The 19331-nt window shown below is 37.5% G+C and overlaps 7 protein-coding genes across 7 annotated transcripts; 5 read left to right on the top strand and 2 right to left on the bottom strand.

The window, feature by feature from the left end:
* Window positions 1–60: 60 nt before the first annotated feature.
* On the bottom strand, window positions 61–501 carry VTP21DRAFT_10798 (uncharacterized protein; the record flags this gene model as incomplete). Its single annotated transcript, XM_069390173.1, has 2 exons — window positions 61–414; window positions 496–501. 2 exons carry the CDS (start codon window positions 499–501, stop codon window positions 61–63), a joined length of 360 nt encoding a protein of 119 aa, XP_069253421.1.
* Window positions 502–1148: 647 nt separating this feature from the next.
* On the top strand, window positions 1149–2417 carry VTP21DRAFT_10799 (uncharacterized protein; the record flags this gene model as incomplete). Its single annotated transcript, XM_069390174.1, has 1 exon — window positions 1149–2417. The coding sequence occupies one exon, from the start codon at window positions 1149–1151 to the stop codon at window positions 2415–2417; it is 1269 nt and encodes a 422-aa protein (XP_069253422.1).
* Window positions 2418–5223: 2806 nt separating this feature from the next.
* VTP21DRAFT_10800 (uncharacterized protein) lies at window positions 5224–6204 on the top strand (the record flags this gene model as incomplete). The annotated part of the gene is made up of 2 exons (XM_069390177.1): window positions 5224–5376; window positions 5443–6204. The coding sequence occupies 2 exons, from the start codon at window positions 5224–5226 to the stop codon at window positions 6202–6204; spliced, it is 915 nt and encodes a 304-aa protein (XP_069253423.1).
* A 1643-nt stretch (window positions 6205–7847) lies between these two features.
* Window positions 7848–8415, top strand: VTP21DRAFT_10801 (uncharacterized protein; the record flags this gene model as incomplete). Its single annotated transcript, XM_069390178.1, has 2 exons — window positions 7848–7991; window positions 8056–8415. 2 exons carry the CDS (start codon window positions 7848–7850, stop codon window positions 8413–8415), a joined length of 504 nt encoding a protein of 167 aa, XP_069253424.1.
* A 1482-nt stretch (window positions 8416–9897) lies between these two features.
* On the top strand, window positions 9898–10605 carry VTP21DRAFT_10802 (uncharacterized protein; the record flags this gene model as incomplete). Its single annotated transcript, XM_069390179.1, has 1 exon — window positions 9898–10605. One exon carries the CDS (start codon window positions 9898–9900, stop codon window positions 10603–10605), a length of 708 nt encoding a protein of 235 aa, XP_069253425.1.
* Window positions 10606–15599: 4994 nt separating this feature from the next.
* VTP21DRAFT_10803 (uncharacterized protein) lies at window positions 15600–16814 on the top strand (the record flags this gene model as incomplete). The annotated part of the gene is made up of 1 exon (XM_069390180.1): window positions 15600–16814. One exon carries the CDS (start codon window positions 15600–15602, stop codon window positions 16812–16814), a length of 1215 nt encoding a protein of 404 aa, XP_069253426.1.
* Window positions 16815–17810: 996 nt separating this feature from the next.
* Window positions 17811–18235, bottom strand: VTP21DRAFT_10804 (uncharacterized protein; the record flags this gene model as incomplete). The annotated part of the gene is made up of 2 exons (XM_069390181.1): window positions 17811–18055; window positions 18127–18235. The coding sequence occupies 2 exons, from the start codon at window positions 18233–18235 to the stop codon at window positions 17811–17813; spliced, it is 354 nt and encodes a 117-aa protein (XP_069253427.1).
* Window positions 18236–19331: the final 1096 nt, after the last annotated feature.

Below are 19331 nucleotides of genomic sequence, written 5' to 3' on the forward strand. Positions count from 1 at the left end.
CCTCATGGCGTGAGAATGGCGCCTAGGCCTTATGGGGGTGAGTCGATAGCATAAGCATGCTCAAGGCGACTCAGGAGTCCACACCATGGTTACAAATGCACGCGCTTCATAATCCACTTGGATGCTATGGCTCTGTGTAATGGCTGCTCCACAAAGTTGAGCACAAGCCTTCCAGCTCCTTGCGCCCGGCTGACAAGGAGCCCAAAGCAACTCGGCCCGGGTTTGGAAACGATCAAAGCGCTGAGTTTGATTTCGGGGCCGAGCGCCAGAGCTGAACTCTCTTCTCAATAAGCCCTGAGAGCCACACCGCTCACAAGCGATCGGGAGAAAAACGAGAGCGCACTCAGCAGGAAGTTTATTTAGGACGCAGGCTTCCAGGAATTTTCCGCCGTCAAAGTCGGTCTGGATTAGGCTCTGATAAATTTGATAGGGGCTGGCAGGCGTGAGTAGAAGCCCCCTTAGACGGATATGGATTTCGAGGAGGTCGCGTCATACCTCCATGAAATTTTAGGTTGGGTTCACACACAAACCTAGAATGTTTCAAGCTCTATGTTTTCCTTGGTACAAAACCCCAGGCCTGTTTTTTTCTCTGTTTCATCCCCTTTCGGCAGTTTGTTTTTGTTTGCTATCTTATAAAGCAAACCACGGGCTCTCGTCAATACAGCAGATTGCTCTCTTTCTTCTCTGCCTCCTTTCTTTATGTTTTGCACAGCTACTTGTTCCCTGTTGTTTATCGGGTTAATTTTATCCATACACCTAATATAATCACCTCCCAACCGTCTAGTCTTCGATTGCTACAATATCTTTCCTTTTCCTTGACGAGAGCCTGCAACCTACTTCGGCTGCTGTTCGCCTTCTTTTTTTTTTTGGGCCGAGGGTAACGTAGCTGGGTGCTCCAGTTGATTTTACCCGTTATTTATACGGACCTTCTTTAATTTTAGAGCTAGGAAACGATACAAAAATATAATATATATTTTTTTCGGTACCTCTCCCCCACACTGGTGCTCGTCTGTCAAGTGCTATTCTGTAATAGTAGCGGTGGATCGCTAGTAGTAATTCGCTTGCGCTTGGTTCCAGTGGCCGGCTATCTCTTTATCCTTATATCTCTGTACATCACTAGCTGTTATTAACATAATCATTACGTAGCCATGGGATCACCGACAGATTCCGCTACAAGCAGCTTTGCCCTGACGAACGAGGAGGCTGGCATCATCATGGCAATGGCCAAACCACTTAACGTGGTTGCAATCAGCTCAGCCTCGCTCGTCGTTGCTTTTCTACTGATGCTTCGATTCACGAATCCTCAGATAACTAATCGAGTGTCGTTGCGGTTGGCTTTCTCGATCTCATTGGTGGACATCATATATCACTCGGGCCAACTTCTCGGGCTCACTAACAACAACGGCACTTCGTTCTTCTGTGGCTTCGGTGTGTGGATCTTTCTCTTTACCTCGCTCTTAGCAACCTTCCTCACCACCATGATCGCCGTCAACCTGCAGCTTGTCATTGTCCACCACAAGTATAGAACACGCCAGCTCGAAAAATGGTACTACATCATCTCCGTGCTTGCCGCTCTAGCCATCTCTTTACCCCCCTACTTTACCGGCTATCTTGGATACAACGCCGCAGAGAAGACGTGCTGGTTTGTCGGGCACGATACTCACGCCTTCCTTGTGCAGATCTTCATCTACTTGTTCTGGATCTATTTATGCGTCATCATCTGCATCGTCGCGGTCTCACTCGTGATTTACCAGCTCCTAAAAGCCCGCAATACGCTGCAAGAAATCCAAGGCATGGCTGGGAATGCATCCGGCGTCAGTCATAAAAGCGTCACCGTCACCAACCCAGTCTCCGAGAAGGTGTCACGCTGTGTGCGGCGCATCATTCTCTATCCAGTCGTGCCTATATTTGTGCAAACCCTAGTGTTGGCCTCCGAGGCCCAGATTTACGCCGAAAAACACATCCTCTTCTGGTTATTTGTGGTGTCATATATCGGAACAAGTTCCCAGGGATTGATCAACGCTATTATATTCTTCGGCTTTGACCCCGTGATTCTCTCGGTGTTTGACTCTGTCAAGCTTGGGTGGTCCTCTTCTCGGCGTAAAAAGAAGGCCTTTTTCAGTTCGAGCGACACTGGCGACTATAGGTCACGTAATTCTGGAAAATTCACGCAAATTCTAGATACAAGTGTGGAAGGAGACGAAAATTCAGATGGTGACGGCCTGCACGCTACTTATATTCAGATGAATGAGAGCAGCCAATTTACCCAACCTGGTTTCCCACACGCAGGGAATGTCTACCATCAGCAGTCGCCGTCGGGGAATCGGCGACCGGCTTCAGAAGCATGGCAGTCTGGTGTTCCTAGGAGCTCGGAGGATGGCTCCCTCAACTCGGAAAAACTTGTACGGCTACTTTAGGTAACTACAATCTATGTCATAGGTTTTGTTTGGAGAGTTGATTAAGCCTTCGTTCCCCTCCTGTCCTAAATAATAGATTGTCTCATGGTGTTCCCTATATACCATATATCTTCCTGTGAAGTACTGGTTAAAAAAATTGTCAGGGGGCCTATGAAAATGTTTTATTTATCCTTGTCAATAATAGTGTGTAAATATTGAATACATAGATTCACATCTACTCCTCATTTAGCTTATATCATTTCGATACTTGGGGTTAACCATTTTGATGTGATTCGAAAACTCTTTTATTAAGTCTTTCTGTTTATCACTTTAGCTTATCTTATTGTTATTATTTTTCCCTCAATAATTATGATGTTTATCTGAGGGGGAGAATTCCCCTTGAAATCCTGCGATAATTTTTTGACTACCTACTAGAATCAAATTCTCAAACAAATCAAGTATTCCGCTGGATTTAATTGGACAAAGCCCTCCTCTAAACCCTCAAATCCAATTCAGTATTCTATAAACACATCAATCTAACAAAAACATCTGTTGAAATTATACGAGAACAAGATCTCCTGCTGGAGTTGCACTAAACTCATGAGAAGTGTAGCAATTAAAAAATATGGCACTTATTTTAAAACATTTTCCGTCACAAAGAACATGAAGCTATACATTTATTCAGGTTCATTTATTTTTATTCTCTTCACCTATTACTTTTGTCGCAATACCTGATGCACTTGTGGTGATGTACTCAGCAATACTTGCAATAATCTGGGGTAAAATACTCGCAAGCATTATATAATTAAAGGTAAGTATAATTCGGATTACAATTAAAATAAGATCGCTCGTTATTTCGAACGATCTCATCACGTTTTGTAGTCTATTCTTTGGAGAAACGAAGGCAGATTGTGGAGTCAATGTTTCCGTGAATAAGCAAGATCCAGCTTACTACAATGTTATTTGGTTAAATTTTGAACTTCAATTACCCATCACAACATTGCCAGCCAGAAAGCATGCACCTCTCCTGCTGTAAGTGCAATTGGTTTCTCACCCCTAAAAAATCGATTCGGATTCCCAGTGGTTTCTCTGTCAAGGCTGATATATTCTCCGTCGAATCAGTAAAATGCTTGATAAAGTTCCCAAGTTTGAATGCACGTATAGCTAGACCAAGCGTGAGAGCTTCATCAGTCCTTGCACACCAATTCATGAGATTTAGTATTCATTTTGAATATCTATATGCATCAAAATGCATACTCAGCAATCGGAATGGTTAATTGCCAAGCTATGCTTATATTTAATCACTTTTCTAGAGGACGCCTTGCTTCGAAAGCAGGGCTGAAAGCCTAAGCTCTTTGATCACATCACCAGAGTTGAACCATGATCATAAAAGGAGGAGGATAATTGTAAGAAAATTTAATTTTAATGACATATAACATGCACTTCTTCATATGCATTCTAATTTAATTCAGTTTAAAAGCATTCATCCATAGTATGGATGTCTTGATATACTCTACTCACAGATGGGCTACTGGTCTTGCACGCACTACATCCAATTCTCTAAGGCTCCTGGATATTGTTTGATGTTCAATATACGGGTTAAAGTTGACTAATAATATTAATTTACCTTTTTTATCCACATTTCTGTTTGGTTGGATACTTGATAGATACATTTTGATGCATTTGAAAGATGCTAAAAAAATCATGCGATGATATCGCAGCCATAAAGGAGATATCAATTATTAAAGAAGAGGGGAATTACCTACGGAATTAAGGTACTGTATATCAAAAGGATGTATCCGATTTCTGAATATCAAGTGGGGGTCCTAGTTAGCCTCTACCAAGTTCACTGGTTTCAAAGGGGTCTCACTTTTGATTTTTAAAAAGAGGTTGATTAAAGAACAGTCTTTTTGCTTCATGTATCAAAAGTTTATTAAAATCGTAACATTATATTGCTATTAAATGATTTAGAACTTGGGAAGTTGATTTTCCTTTTACTGTCGCAAAAAGTTTTTTTTTCAGCTGTAGAACAAACAACCTATTTGGAAAGTATGGGTTTGACAAAGCTGATGTATCAAATACGCCAAATACTTTTGCAAATCTACAGGATATTAAGAAAGTCAGCTTATAATAGTGCCATATTTTTCTTGGCAATACTTTGCAAAATCATAAATGGTAATGTTAGTGGTAATGGTAATTATAGAGGGCAAACGCAAATACCAGTTTAATTGCGAATTGGTAAAGTATTAGCTAGATTTTTTTTTTCTTGGTGTAGAATATCAGGAGATGTATTAGGAGTAGAATTCAAGGAGAAATCTCAATTTTGAATATCCCTACAATCTAGGCAGTGACGCAATACTAATAAACTTCTTTCATTTTTAATACAAAATGCTGCAGTTTAAAGGCAATAAATACAATTTGATCTAATAACATCTTAAACATTATTTTTTTTAAAGATATTTTTAGTAGTAAAACCTTTTAAATTCAGTTGAGACATGGTTTAGATTTCCGATAGTTTTTTCCAGGTATTTGAAATTTAAGACGATCAGTCTTGCCTAGAGTTTTGCTGAGACCCCCCTAAAATTTTTTAAGGTTTTCCATCGTGAGAAACTGTTTCTTATGAGCTGACATATGAATTTCCAAGAAATTTGATAATTTTCTCATTCGTCACCTCAATAACATAAGCATTTTACAAAGTTTTTGAGAGTATTTGCCAGTTTTTAAGATTCATGCTAAGAGTTTAGCTTTCGTAAATTATATAAACCTCCAATTTCTCGTCAATTAACGATTAAGTCCAATTCAATTTAACTCTACACTTTATCTAATCATGAAGATCTGCACACTAATTTCTTTGGCTACCCTTTATTTCGTGACTTTCTTCGATGCCGCGAACTTTGTTCAAGCTAACCGTATCCTTGTAGAGCGACAAATTAAAATCAATGGAAATAACAGTGTTGAAGGAAATCAACAAATTGGAGAGGTAACTTTTTTTGGAAAAAATTCTCCAACTCATGAGTTGTTTAACTGTGTTTGAACGAATGATTAGAACAATATTACAAACTCAACTAATAGTGGAGACAATAGTGGTTCTTTGAATCAGAATATCAATGCGGGAAATGTTGATGAAGATGCGGAAGGGGGCGGAGATGAGGTATCAAACCAAGCATCAAATCAGACTCAAGTTAGGTCGACTGGAGACACTTATAGGAATTTTGCAGCACTAATGGAAGCATGCAAACAAGACAACACTATTAAGTACTCCATTGACGCACAGGAAAGAGGAGGGAATATGATTGTTCTGGGTATCCACGGTGGAAATATTGAATTGGGAACGTCCGAAATAGTTAGAGCCATTGCAAATTATGCAGATAAGCCGCAGCTACCATACTATTTGTTTGAGTCCCATGTCTCACCGAGTAACAACCAAAGGAGATATAATTTACATATAACGTCAACACGTTTTGACGAACCTAATGCGATCGAAATGACCACTAGGAAAACTACTGTCATCTCTATCCACGGCGCAGCTAACGAAACTAATATCGTATATATGGGAGGATTAGATGAAGATTTGAGCAGGAAAGTCGGAGGTCAGTTAAGAAACGCAAATCTCAGTTTCAAGTTTGAGGTCAACTTCAACCCACCACGTGGGTTGACTGGGAAAGAGCCGAACAATATCGTGAACAAGGGTCGGACTAGAAAAGGCACACAGCTGGAAATAACCCGGGGGATGCGAAGAAGGCTTACTCGGAATCCTACGGATCTTTCGAAATTTGCATTGGCAATTAGAAAGGCTTTAGACCAATAGTAGCTTTGTATCCTCGAATTACTGTTCATTATGAAATTATAAAGAGTAAATAGGATAATTAATCGAACCATAATTTGTTGTTTGCTAATTAAATTGTAGGAATAATATAAAAAATAAAATTTTAAACATGAATAGTATCCCTTAGTCTAACTCAAAGTTACTGGATTATCATAAAATTTTTAAATATAGTATTGTATTTACCTATAAATATGGTAAAACCATTAAAATTTTCTCAGTGAAAACAAATAGATAACATATGGAAGTAAAAGGATTGAGAGCTTTAGCGATTCCCGAGATAGTTTTTAAATTTTAACGTATTTTTTCGTACTTTTATTACAGTATATTGGGAGAAGTTTACAAATTATAGTAATATTGTAGGAAAATTATAGGAAAACGCGAACGTTCTCAATCCCTTCTATATGCTCCTACACGTTATCTATATGATATCGCACGGTAGACTTTTTGTAGGGCTACATCTAATAATATCTATCTTCTTGAATTACTTTATTTTAGTTTCAATTAAATAGAGCTTATTTCTAAAATATTTTTTGCATATTTGCATATGCCAATATTTTGTGTGATGTACTCATTGTGTTAGGCTAAATCAAGTTCTTTAAACATTTGGAATATGGCTGAATATTTTAATTACTCCGGTATGAGAAATTAGTATAGCCTATAATCGTTTACCGCAAGGGCCAAGAAGTATAAAGAAGCCTGGATGAAACTGGCACTACTTACTTTAGCCTGAAAGTTTATCCTAAGAGAATAAAGTAATAGTCAATGACTATTCGGTATGATTTATTACTTTGCCCTTAAAAAACAAACCATGGGAATTGAATCCAAAAATACAACTTTCAATAGTGTCATTCCTAATCTCATGTCATTACATTATTTGATAATCTAGTTTGAAATTTGTGAATCTCCAAATTTTTGGTAGTAAAAGGGAGTTTGATATCCTAAATCCAGAGATCTTCTAGATTGATATTATAAACTTTTTGCCAATTAAAAAAGGCTAATGTATCATGTGAATCAACGCCAGAGCAACCTAATGAGATCGCCAAGATTTTCCCAAATAACTAAACAAACACAACAATATCTAGATCTTTGTATACCTGGTAAAGGCTCATACTCTAAATATACAACATGTATAGCTTGTTATACATATATATCTCTAAAATTCCTCAACTTGTAAATCTAGTGTCTAAGAGGTAAATAAGTGTTTAGTAGTTGTTTTTTTTAGGATATTCAACAGTTTGAAATGGATGAAAGCATGTAATAAGGCTCTTCGACAATTATTAATCCCAACTTCATATTCCAAGAAAAATACTATTCTGTAATTTCAAACTGCCTTATTTTGTTTTGAGGTGGTAAATACAAAGTCGTGTCTGGAAACGATCCACGATAAGCCCATAGCTATTTACTTCGGTTTGAGGCAAAAGTGAAACTTTAATAGGCTATTCTCTTGGTGAAAACTAACAAATTAAAGAGAATTGCCATAATAGACTAATTAAAATTTTGCGCGTATCCGTAGTATATCAAGAGTGTATAAAAAGGACACATTTTACAATCATTTTTTATTCATTACCAGATCAACTTTTCAATTCAATTTCAAGTATACAACAACGTCTCTATTTTTGCAGAAAATGAAGTCCGTTATTCTTTCAGTTGCAGTTCTCTTCGCCACCATTGCCAGTTCTCAGGCCGAACCGGTTCTTAAACACATAGGTGAACGAGGCATTAATGTCGGTGGGAGTAATAGTGTTGGCAGTAATCAACAAATGGCCGATGTAAGTCCATTATTATAAGATAAATCTTTTATCGGCAGAGCGACTAACCAGTTTGATATTGTAGAATACAAACCAGAATTCTAACAACAGCGGTACTGGTGCAGGTAGCTTGAACCAGAACATGGTCGGTTGTGCCAACTGTCCTCCGCAACAGACAATTACTATAACTAGATCTTGCTATCCACAACCTACTGTTACCGTCACTAAGAGCTTCGTGTCCACTTATACGCCACCCCCACAAGTAATCACGGTAACTAAAACCGTTGCTTCACCTTGCCCTACCCCACCGACCTATCCCACCAAACCTGCATGCCCGCGCTCTTATTGCCCACCCTGTCCACGCCCTAACAACAATGTCGGAAATGGCATTTTGAATCTCGGAAATGGGGGTCGGGATGGTAGTCTCATTAGGATTTTTAGTTAAATTCACGATAAAATGATATGATGCTATTCGATTTATCGTTGCTCTTACATTTTTTTTTCATTTAGAACGATAGGATATATATATTTTTGACACAATTAATGAATGTGTTAGATTCTAATTTTAAGTAACTAAGTCCACTTTTTAGATATTTGTGAAATTAATAAATGAATAATTCCGGTCCATGCTTCAATATTATCGTACAGTTTTTGCTTAAGGCGACAGCGTAAGGGAAATGGACAAAGTCAGCAATCCACGCTTCATTTCCCCTCTTCTCATTTTTTTTTTGGTTGATAGGATTTTTTTTATGATTATTTCGGGACGGTCGAGGAAACATCTCCTTGGAAGATTAATATTTATAGTATCATCATATTCAAATTATCGTACGATTTTATTTTTTTATTTTAATCTCTATTTCTTTGTATCAGTTCACTTTATCCAATAAATCGGCCTCATAATCGTGAAGCGTTGACTGCCGGCTTTGTCTTGTCAATTTCCCTTGAGCCGTTGCTTAAGAAAAAAAAATTTTTGAAGATATAATTTCGAAAAACAGATAAGTTTAGTTTTCTATATATTGATCACCATTTGGAAACACAGCATTGTTTAACAAAAAACGGAGCCTAAGATTACTCTGATATTATATCACCAATTTACTAAAGAATAAAAGGCTGGTACCGATTATCCCGGCAAAAAATTGAAAGCATATTCTTTTAAGTACCATTAATAATTAAAACTTCACATAGATATCGCAGCCCATGTCTGGCTTGCGTTGCTTTATTTACCGTAGTCAGCCTGAGCTGGTTTGGCAGTTGAATATCCAGAAGATATTTAAGCTTATTTATGAAATCAGATGATTGATCTCAGTTGACTAGCCTTTTGTAATAGATTGATTGAACGAATAAGATGTAGATTGGGTTTCCTTCTTTTGGTTCATTTTATGTTAGTGTGGCTTTTTTTTAGCACTCTAAATGCTGATTGATTGATACACAAACTTTAGAGCAGAGTAGTAAAGTATGACTCATTTTATCTGTATTGCCAGACTACAGCCATAATTATAAAAGCCCCTTTGCTCATATCAAGTCCGTAAAAAAGTACCACTATGTCATATTTTATTATCAATTCGCCTACATCTTACGGAGGTTTCAGATTAGATTTCTATGAAAGTATCCGACTCCTTAAAATTCCCCGTAATACAAGTCACAGTCTTAGCCACCATTAACGAAATCTATAAGATTTAACCTATTTCCCACACAATAATACATGAAAGGGGCGGCCAATAAAACATAAATCTAAAAATAACTGGCCATAGATCAATCTAATGGAACACGTAAATTTCCGAGTTGTATAAATGCAGACCGATACCTGCATCAAGCTAGGTCTCCTTTTACTTTCCTTTCAACAAGAGAAAAGTAAGCTCTCCTGATTGTAAATAATAACCCTCTTCTCAAACTTTGGACACAAGCGTTAAGCTTTAGTACTTAGCATATGAAGAGAGTTTGGTGTTTCTTGCTGACACATGTACTAGTTATTATGTCTACAACAGGCGCCAACTTCCGTTCCCGCTCCATTGGCATGGTTGTCTTTCCTGGATTTGAAGTACTTGATGTCTTTGGACCTTTAGAATATTGGAATATACTCCCGCTCATTGCACCTACTGGTTTGAGTGTTTCGATTATCTCTCACAAGGTTGGACCAGTGAGTTCGATCCCACCAATTAGACCTGATGCAATTGGACAGAGTATCTTAGCAACTCACTCTTTTAGTAACCCTCCCAATCTCGATATTCTCATAGTACCTGGAGGTATTGGCACACGGACAATGATCAATGACACCGTTCTTCTCAATTTCATCAGGGATACCTATCCCACATTGGAGTATTTGGTGACCGTATGCACAGGTTCGGCGTTAGTTGCGAAAACTGGCCTATTAGATGGTAAAAATGCGACATCCAACAAAAAATCGTTCGATTGGGTTATGCAACAAGGACCTAACGTTAAATGGATCCGCCGTGCTCGCTGGGTTGAAGACGGAAACATCCTCACCAGCTCAGGTGTCCAAGCGGGTATGGACATGACCAATTATCTCATTGGGAAGCTATACAGCGAAGAGATAGCGAAGCAGGTCAGCGATCGCATGGAATACGCACCTCACACTGATCCCACGTGGGATCCCTTTGCTGACCAAACGAAATAGTTTGCTTAACTTGTTACACCGGATTTTTCTTTGAATGATTAATTTATATTTATATCATACATTAATGTATCCATTCACCATGATCGTTAGTAAAATACTAAAGTATCAATAGTCGGATCCTCTATGACAGTCGCTAATTTAGAAGGATATATGAATTAATATTCATTTTACTTTGCTTCATATTATACCTTAGAGTATCCCAGCTTGTTTAAAACACGCCTTTTCACGTAGAATTTATTTTATATATTACTCCTAGTAATTCAAGCATGAAGAGAGTAGTACTGCTTTCACGCCACTCTTCCGCATTTATCAAACCAGCATTACCACTTCACAAGGTGATACTTAACATTTTCTGTTACATCTGTAGATTCAGTTTATGGGGGTATTATCATATAGAACGAGTAGTGTTGTGTGATTAAACAGTCTAGCTCCTCTTTATTGTTTGATTCTAGGTAGAGAAAAGAATTTTCTCTACCTAGAATCAAACAATGTCTAATTATCAGGAACATTAGTTATGAAAATAAGATCGAATACAAAATTTGCTTATAATCAATGTTCATATCTCCAAACATCAGTGTAGTTGACATATCAGAGGTACACAACAGCTTTGGCTTACAATGTTGTTTTCTATTATATTCGAAAACTGTATAATTGCACTTGAGAAGACAAGTTGAGCTAGAATTTAATAAAATTGAGTATGCCTTGTATTCCGGTTCAAATAGACTTTCCACTCAATATGATTTCGTAATTATATAATCTTACGTATTCTGCTGGTAAACATATATTCAACATTAGCTGATACCTGGGAAGTTGTAGTGCAGAAACCATGACTACTTTATCACTGTAAAACAATGGCACTTGATCACAATATAATAAACCACCATCATGGAAGATATAAAGAAAAGAAATACTTCAAACTCATTGCATCAAAAAACATTGCTCGAGAATAACTAGATAGGCTTCGACAAACCAATCCAGTGCAATAATACGCCCATCGATTTCAAAATGTTATCAACGATATTCCAGACAAGTCCCACGAAGAATTGATTCATTATTTCCTACGAGGAAATAAGTCAAATACTTGTTTCGACGTCAAAATTCGTCAACCATATACTTTGGAAGAGGCCACCAACTTCGTCAATATGTTCGATCAAGTATCATAATCCTTATAGGAGACAATTCAACAAGCCTGCTCCCTTGCGTTCCCACGTTAAATCAGATTCAGTCAACGTCACATCCCATGTAATCGGACTCAAATCAAACATCAAGACTCAAGAAACTGATCGATGAAGATTGTCAATACCTTATCAAAATTGGCGCTTGCTTTCGATGCCGCAATAAAGGTCATTTTGACATCATACATGCCCACTCAATAATCGATCTTCGCGAAATCTCGAACATTTCACCAGACATACACCCACATTAAAGGATAAATATTTCGCAGGATTATCTACAAAATTATTCCGAAATAGCGACTTCCACCTATTCCATCACTCAGGATTAACACTGAGAACACGGAAGAACCTCTGCTATGCTACAGCGGAATTCTTGAATGACACCCAGTTATGATCTTCGTCGACGGTGGATCAACTTGCAACTTTATCTCTCGCCAACTTTTCAAAAGTGTAACTGAAGCCAATGTATCTGTGTTAAGTAAAAAAAAAATCAAGGAATTATTAAGGATAAAACTTTGACTATTGCTATAAAAATTAACTAAGAAACACACATTTATAACATGAATTGTTAATAATGTGGTGGGTAATGACTTAAAAGTGTGGCTATAAAACCAAGAAGACTATCAAACAAGATAAAAGTTGAGGTTGTTTCGCAAAAAGATCGTCTTGGCGTCCTTCGCATATCCATAATAAAACGTATCCTCTTACAAAAAGCCTTTATATAAGAGTGATGGCCATCGATCCATTTCAACTCACTTTCGCCACTGGTAATTCATTAAAATGCAATCAATAAGTTCGAGGCATCGCTCTTCTAGTCAACGACCTCCGTGAAAAGCTAAATCTTATCGTGATCGACCTTCCACGCCTTGACATTATCTTGGGAAATCCTTGGCTTGCAAGACTCCAACCCGGCAACAATTGGGTAATTTACGATATTAAATTCCAACACCATAGTAAAACCACCCACTGGAAAAGCAAGAACAGCATAACCATCGCTACTTTGTCAGCGCTGCAAATGCAACGCAGCACCTGTGATCCAGACAATCAATTATTTCTTTATAATTTCATCAACAAATGATTGTAACAACAAAAATATCAACCAGCACGACGACCAGAATATCAACCAGTTACTTGATGAACTCCAAGATGTTTTCCCCTCTAAAGTTATTGCCACCCTCCAGAGCCGTGGATCACAATATAGAATTTTTATCCAATCATGACCCTCCATTTAAACAAGTTTATCACCAGAGTTACGCTGAACTGAACGAACCTCGTAATTAACTGCAAGGGCTTCTTGATCATGGATTCATTTAACCAAGTAAATCACCATTTGGAGCAATCATTTTCTTTGTCGAAAAGAAGGATCGTAACATTCGAATGTGTTTTGATTACCATTCAATCAACAAGATCACTATAAAGTTGTTGGAGGACGACCAGGCGTGACCTAAGTCTGAAATAGTCTAGATATTCTTTGTGTTACAATGACTGATATCATATTTATACAAGCATGCACCATACATGTATAAGCATGCATCTCACCATCACTATTACGCCTTATCTCTTTTATTTCCTATCCTTTTCTATCATATATATAGGATGTGATCTATCTCTCTTGAGTTCTTTGGTGTATTTGAGTTGTGTTATCCCTTCTGCCTGTCTTCTTTCCTTTTTATCAATATATTATTATTAAAATCCAACAAAAGTACAGGTATCCACCGCCCAAAATCAATGATATTCTGACCGGTTCGCAGAAGCAAAAATATTTTCCAAATTTTGACTTGCAATCTGACTATCAACAAATCAGAATCGCAGAACAGGACATACTCAAGAAAGCTTTTTGAACTCACTAGGGACGCTATGAATTCAAAGTACTTCCATTCTGTTTATCCAATGCTCCCGCCATTTTTACGACTCTTATGAACAATATCTTTCACCCTTTACTCGATGAATAGATTATTGTATACTTAGATGATATCTTAGTATACAGTATGAATATTCATAAACACCAAAAACATCTTCGCCTAGTTCTTCAAATTTTTCGTGATAATAAATTATATGCCAATGCCGGTATATGCGACTTCCTTTGCATTGCAATTGAATTTCTTGGTCATGTCATTACCCAGAGGGAATCCAAGTTAATCCCAAGAAAACCATTGCATTTCGACCTTAGCCACCTCCTCACAACATCAAGAATCGGTTTTAGAACTTGCCAATCACTAGAGGAAATTCGTTAACAACTTCATTTCAATTGCTTTTCCTCTTACTACTCTCCGCAAGAACACTCCTTTTTCCTGGACCCAGAAATGCTACAACGCTTTTGTTCAGATTGTTCTGTTTCATAGCTACACTTTCAAGCCAGCAGCCACCACATTATTCTTTATGTTATACACATGTATTTCCTAGTTAATTTTACTAGCAATAACCATACTTTTTCTCGGAAATTTCTTTGATTTGCCAACTGAACATTTACAAATCGACTCTAGTTACAGAAATCATAACAAGATCTTCTTCATCACTTTAAACCAATAATAGTTAATAATAAAATATTTTGTGGTTATTTGGTCTTTAGAATCGCATGGATACTAACTCTCTCTTGATTCATCAAAACTTCAACTGGTCGTACCAATTAAACGATTTTTATCAATATTCTTAACAGATCCTTTATCCTTAAATGGATATGCGAATTTCCAAAATTTTAAGAATACGGGTATTCTAGAAGAAAAGACAGTACACCATTGATGAAGCATTTTGACAATATTTTGACGTCATGTTGATGTGAACATATTCATAAAGGAATCAAATAATCAAAATTAATGATATTCAGAGGAACAAAAGTAACATGATAATATTATCGGATTTTTTTATGTGTTAATATTCAGATTACATATCATGTTTGAGTTTAAGGAATTAATCCAGGCTTACATAATACCTGTAAGGCTTTACACCAAAATGATTAGTTGTGAAAGGAAAAGTTGATACCTTTATAACATTGAGCTATATACTATATTCACCCAGTTGAATTTATGAACGATGTATTAGCTGTTTGTCGATAATCCGAGAATATGACGATTTTTCTAACCAGTCAAATTCATTTTATACTTGTTCTCGAATACCCATTATGTGAACGGCGAGTCACAAGAATCTTCCAACTCTGTAATTTAGAACTTTTAGTATGGGTTAAATAATATGGCTTTTTACTGGTTCCAAGTTTAAATAAAGAGACACGAATCCAAGAAATTCATCAAATAGAGTCGAATAATATCCATTAATAGATAAATTTATCTGGTATAAGATTTTCCAATCAGCATATATAATTAAATCAAATTTGAATGTGCCTAAGAAGGTTTGCGGCTACTCGAATTTATCTTGGTGAACCATTCACACTTTTGTTCTGATAAAGAGACCAAAAGAGGGAATTTTATGGTTTAACCTTGAGTGTATGGATTTTCTGTATGGAACTAAAGGGTTTAATGAGGTTTAGATCATCATCAAGTGGTGTTTATAAATTTTAGTCTTCTAGAAGGCTAGGTTGTAAAACAGAAACTGCGAGATGATGTAGTCAGGATATTTTTCTTATTTCTCATGATTATATGTCATTTTCACGTTTCCACAAGAGAAGCAACTATCCTGCATCAAAACCCTTCTTGACCATTCTCAGTCATTCTTCTTTGTCCAACCTTTTTAACTGGAATATATATATAAGAGGGATTTGGGCCCTATTTTTTTTGCTGTATTAAAGCTGATAGCAATTAACATCAGTTTCCCTACGACCATTACACAATCTATATTTAATCTGATTATCCTTTCAACCGTTTCAAGATGAAATTATCTGGCTATGCAGTTTGGTTTACCTGCATAATACTTATTGTATCCTCAATAACTCAAGCAACCCCTCTTAAGAGAGAGATAAGAGGAGTAGGACCCAATGGATTGGTAGATAAGGAAGCGGCAAATAGTCCAGAAGCGATTAGGAGAAATGAAGAATTGAATGCCATATTTAGGAAAAAGCATCCAGAGTTTTTCCAGAAAGCGACCCCCCATGAGCAAAAGAAAATGGAAAGTTGGATCACTAAGATAGAGGATATCGCAGTTAGATATGGTCTTCCAGCAGTAGGGAGTTTCTTAGGAGAGCTTATTGATCCTGCAGGAGGTGGTGTAGCAGGAGGATTATTGGGAGATACCTTAGCGAGATACGTGGCTGTGAAATTTGGATTGGAAGAACACTTTGACACATCCCTACCGGTTGTCGGTCGCATCGGAAAATTAGCAAAAGCATTGGAGGAAGGGGCTGGTGTTGTTGGCGAATTGCCAAAGGGTTCGGCTACCCCAGGAAAAGGAGCGACAGCACCTGAGAATAACGAAGTCCCAGTAAATCCAGAAGAAAATGAAGTAATTCCCCCGGGTGAAAAGAACGGAAACGAAGCAACTGGTAATACTGAAGTAGAAGGAGAGGCTTGCTTAAGGAAGAGGGGCTCTGGTTCTCTTAATAGGCGGCAGATGAACTGTAATCCAAATCAAGCAGGACCGAGCGGAAATCGACCCAATAAAGCACGACCGGGCCAATCGGTTGAAGCCAAGAGTGCCCTTAAGACCTACTTTCAAACCGGGTACAAGAACCTAATATTTCGAGCTTCACAAAGTGCCCACGAAATGATAAACCACATGCGCGATTTTGGCCTAACTCCAAATGAACCAACAGATCTTCCGGCCAATATCGAGTTGAATAATAGGAGCTATACTACGGCCGTGCGTAGCTATCTTGAGAATCTCAAATCGAATCCTGGAAATGTAGCTTATTTTGAAGGCAGATATCAAACCGGGACGAAACTGTTGAAAGGAGGCAAAACTGGACCAAGTCAAGTCGTGAGTGCACGGTTCATAGTCGAGGATGGCGGAAAAAAAGGTATAAAGCTGTTTGCAATCGGAAAAGATGGAAATAGAGCAAATGAGCTATTGTATGCCGGAAATATATCGAGAACTAAACTTGGAATTCTTGAGGAAAAAGGCGAAGTTTGGTTTGGAAAGAAACCGTAGATAAAGTCATTTTTGTTGTGTAATTTAAATAAACATTCAATTAGGACAATAATTAATTCTTTATCTTATAAAATCAATACCTCCATATCCTTTTGTAAAATTTGAATTGGATGAGCATGTGAAATTTTAAAAAGAAAAATAAAATAGAGGGCTCACACTAATACTTGAAATATACTTCAACTAATTTAAATAAGATTAACTAAAACACCGAGTAATTGAAATTGAAAGTAATGGTATATTATAGCTTTGCGAATGTCTCATATACAAGGTTTTCTGCAAATCTAAAATGCAGAGGATAGAATATACGATACCTAAGTTACATTTGTTAGTTTCAGAGCGAAATAGCGCATTGTGATTGGTTAATGATTTTTAGTAGCCAGTTAAAATGCAGAATTTTGCTTAAAAATAAGCAAAATAATCCGAATAAGCCTCCAATTGTTACTCTCCATTTTCTTTCCTGCAATATCGATTCAAACTGCAAGAATCGCGAAAGAACACATAATTTCTCATCTTCATCAGCACTTGCCTTTGTATTTTACTGGGTGATATCTAAATTCTCTTGAAGCTGGTTCTCTAAGATTTCCAATGGGGATCGGGAGAGTATATCAAAGTTCCAGGCTAGATATCTGGAAGGACTTGTCAGCTATTGATAAGTGAGTTTGAGGAACATACAAGTAAAGAAAGGTAAATTGTTAACTTCAGGTACACGAGCGCTCTGATAGGTAAGTCTTCCCTGCTCAAGAAAGCGAGACTTATATTTGACTGCTTCTGAAGAATAATTCACAGAGATGAAATTTAACTAGTAGATTACTGTACGAGACCAATTTTTTTGAATAAAACTTTTTCGGACATTTATACCCAAAGGTTAAGCTCGTGAATTTAGTATATTTACGTAAATAGAAGAATGCATATTTAAAGAAAATATTTCAACACGAAAACCATGGAGATAAAGACAATAGTAGCTTATTTATTTTGATATTCCGTCGTCATACTAACTCAACAACGACGTGCGCAGACGGAGCGATCGGGGCCGAGATTGCAACATTTTGTGCCCGGCCAGCAGGGGTAAGGGCTGGGACCAGCGATGCCTGAACAGAGCCCTCCCTCTGGTATAAATTTTTCTGGACACTTAGTTCCAGCATAGCATAGGCCAACATCAGGGAAAACGTTACAACAGACCCCCTTTGCACATTTTCCTATTGGTCCTGCAATACTCGAGCATTGCTCCCCCTCAGGTATAGCTAGAGAAATAGAAAAGCAAATAAAATTTTAACCGTTTTCACTAAAAACACCAGCCGTAGTTGATTCGTACTTTTTGTCTGTCTTTTTTCATGGTCGAGCACAGGGCGAGGACTCGCTGATACAATTTGCTGAAGGGTCAATACAACCACGACATTGGCAACTAATTTAAGAAGATGCATTTTGCTTGATTCTTATTCTGTTCAGAAAAGCGAGTTCTTTGGAGTGCAGATCGTATCAAACCAAACAATGATTTTATCCTGAGCTATCAGACTTCCTTTTTATAACATTTTATAACGTTCAGGCGAGTTGATGACTCTGAACGAGTTGCTTCAACGAAATATGTAGATTAGTTTGGTTGCCGCAAACATCATCATACGGGCTTCTCAGAGGGTTGCAAAATGATGGGCAAAATATTACTGATGGGGCGCCCGATGCCCAATCAGAAGCGCAGTTATTTTGGAACAGTGTGTGCTTCCACGCCTAAAGAGGTATTATTGACTCTTCCAGGCTTAGTACATGGTTACGTGGTATGCAAAACAAGGAAGATTTCGGAAGAGGATGGGAAAAAACACGAGTTTAGTGCTAAATCGGGTTGGGATTGCGCTGTCCTGCTAAGCAAATGCTTATTACCCAGCTTTTTAGGCAAATCAGCGGTGAGATGCATAAAATGGTAAACTGTGGTGTCCCTACGCAGCGATCAGACAAAGAATGAATGCAACCCATGGCTAAAAGCGGCAATGAATACCGGATTATTTCTTAGCAACCAGCATTATGAAATGTACCACAAACTGGCCTCCACATTTATTTAAGCGTGTGCTTCACCAACAATGGAAGATTTCATACATCATTGCCATATATCTACAGTCGAATTTTGCTTCGATATTTCCATGCGGATCTTTATGGCTCATTTTTAGGAAATTCAATTGGTTTTGTGACTCAGCGTTGCTATGTTAGGGTAACTTCGAGTAAAGTTTAAGAAAGTAGACAGAAACTGTAAATAGCAGAAACAATAATTAGTCTAGCATAGAGAATCACTAGCGGAGTCTAGAGATTCAGCTTGTTGGTGGAATGTTAATCTAAGTTGTGCAATGAATTGCAGCCAGTTAGAGATGCTCTTTACAAGTATTTCTGTAACTGGAGAGAGTATGTCATTGCTCAGTGGGAAAATCAAGGAATTAGTAAGGAGTAAAAACTATGTTTGTTTTTAAAATCAACTAAGAAATACATATGGGAGTTTCCAGAATGAATCAGACAATAAATATATAAGGAAATTAT

Source organism: Calcarisporiella thermophila (assembly GCF_041956535.1).
Source record: "Calcarisporiella thermophila strain CBS 279.70 unplaced genomic scaffold VTP21scaffold_7, whole genome shotgun sequence".
In the NCBI taxonomy this organism is placed as follows: Eukaryota; Fungi; Calcarisporiellomycota; class Calcarisporiellomycetes; order Calcarisporiellales; family Calcarisporiellaceae; genus Calcarisporiella; species Calcarisporiella thermophila.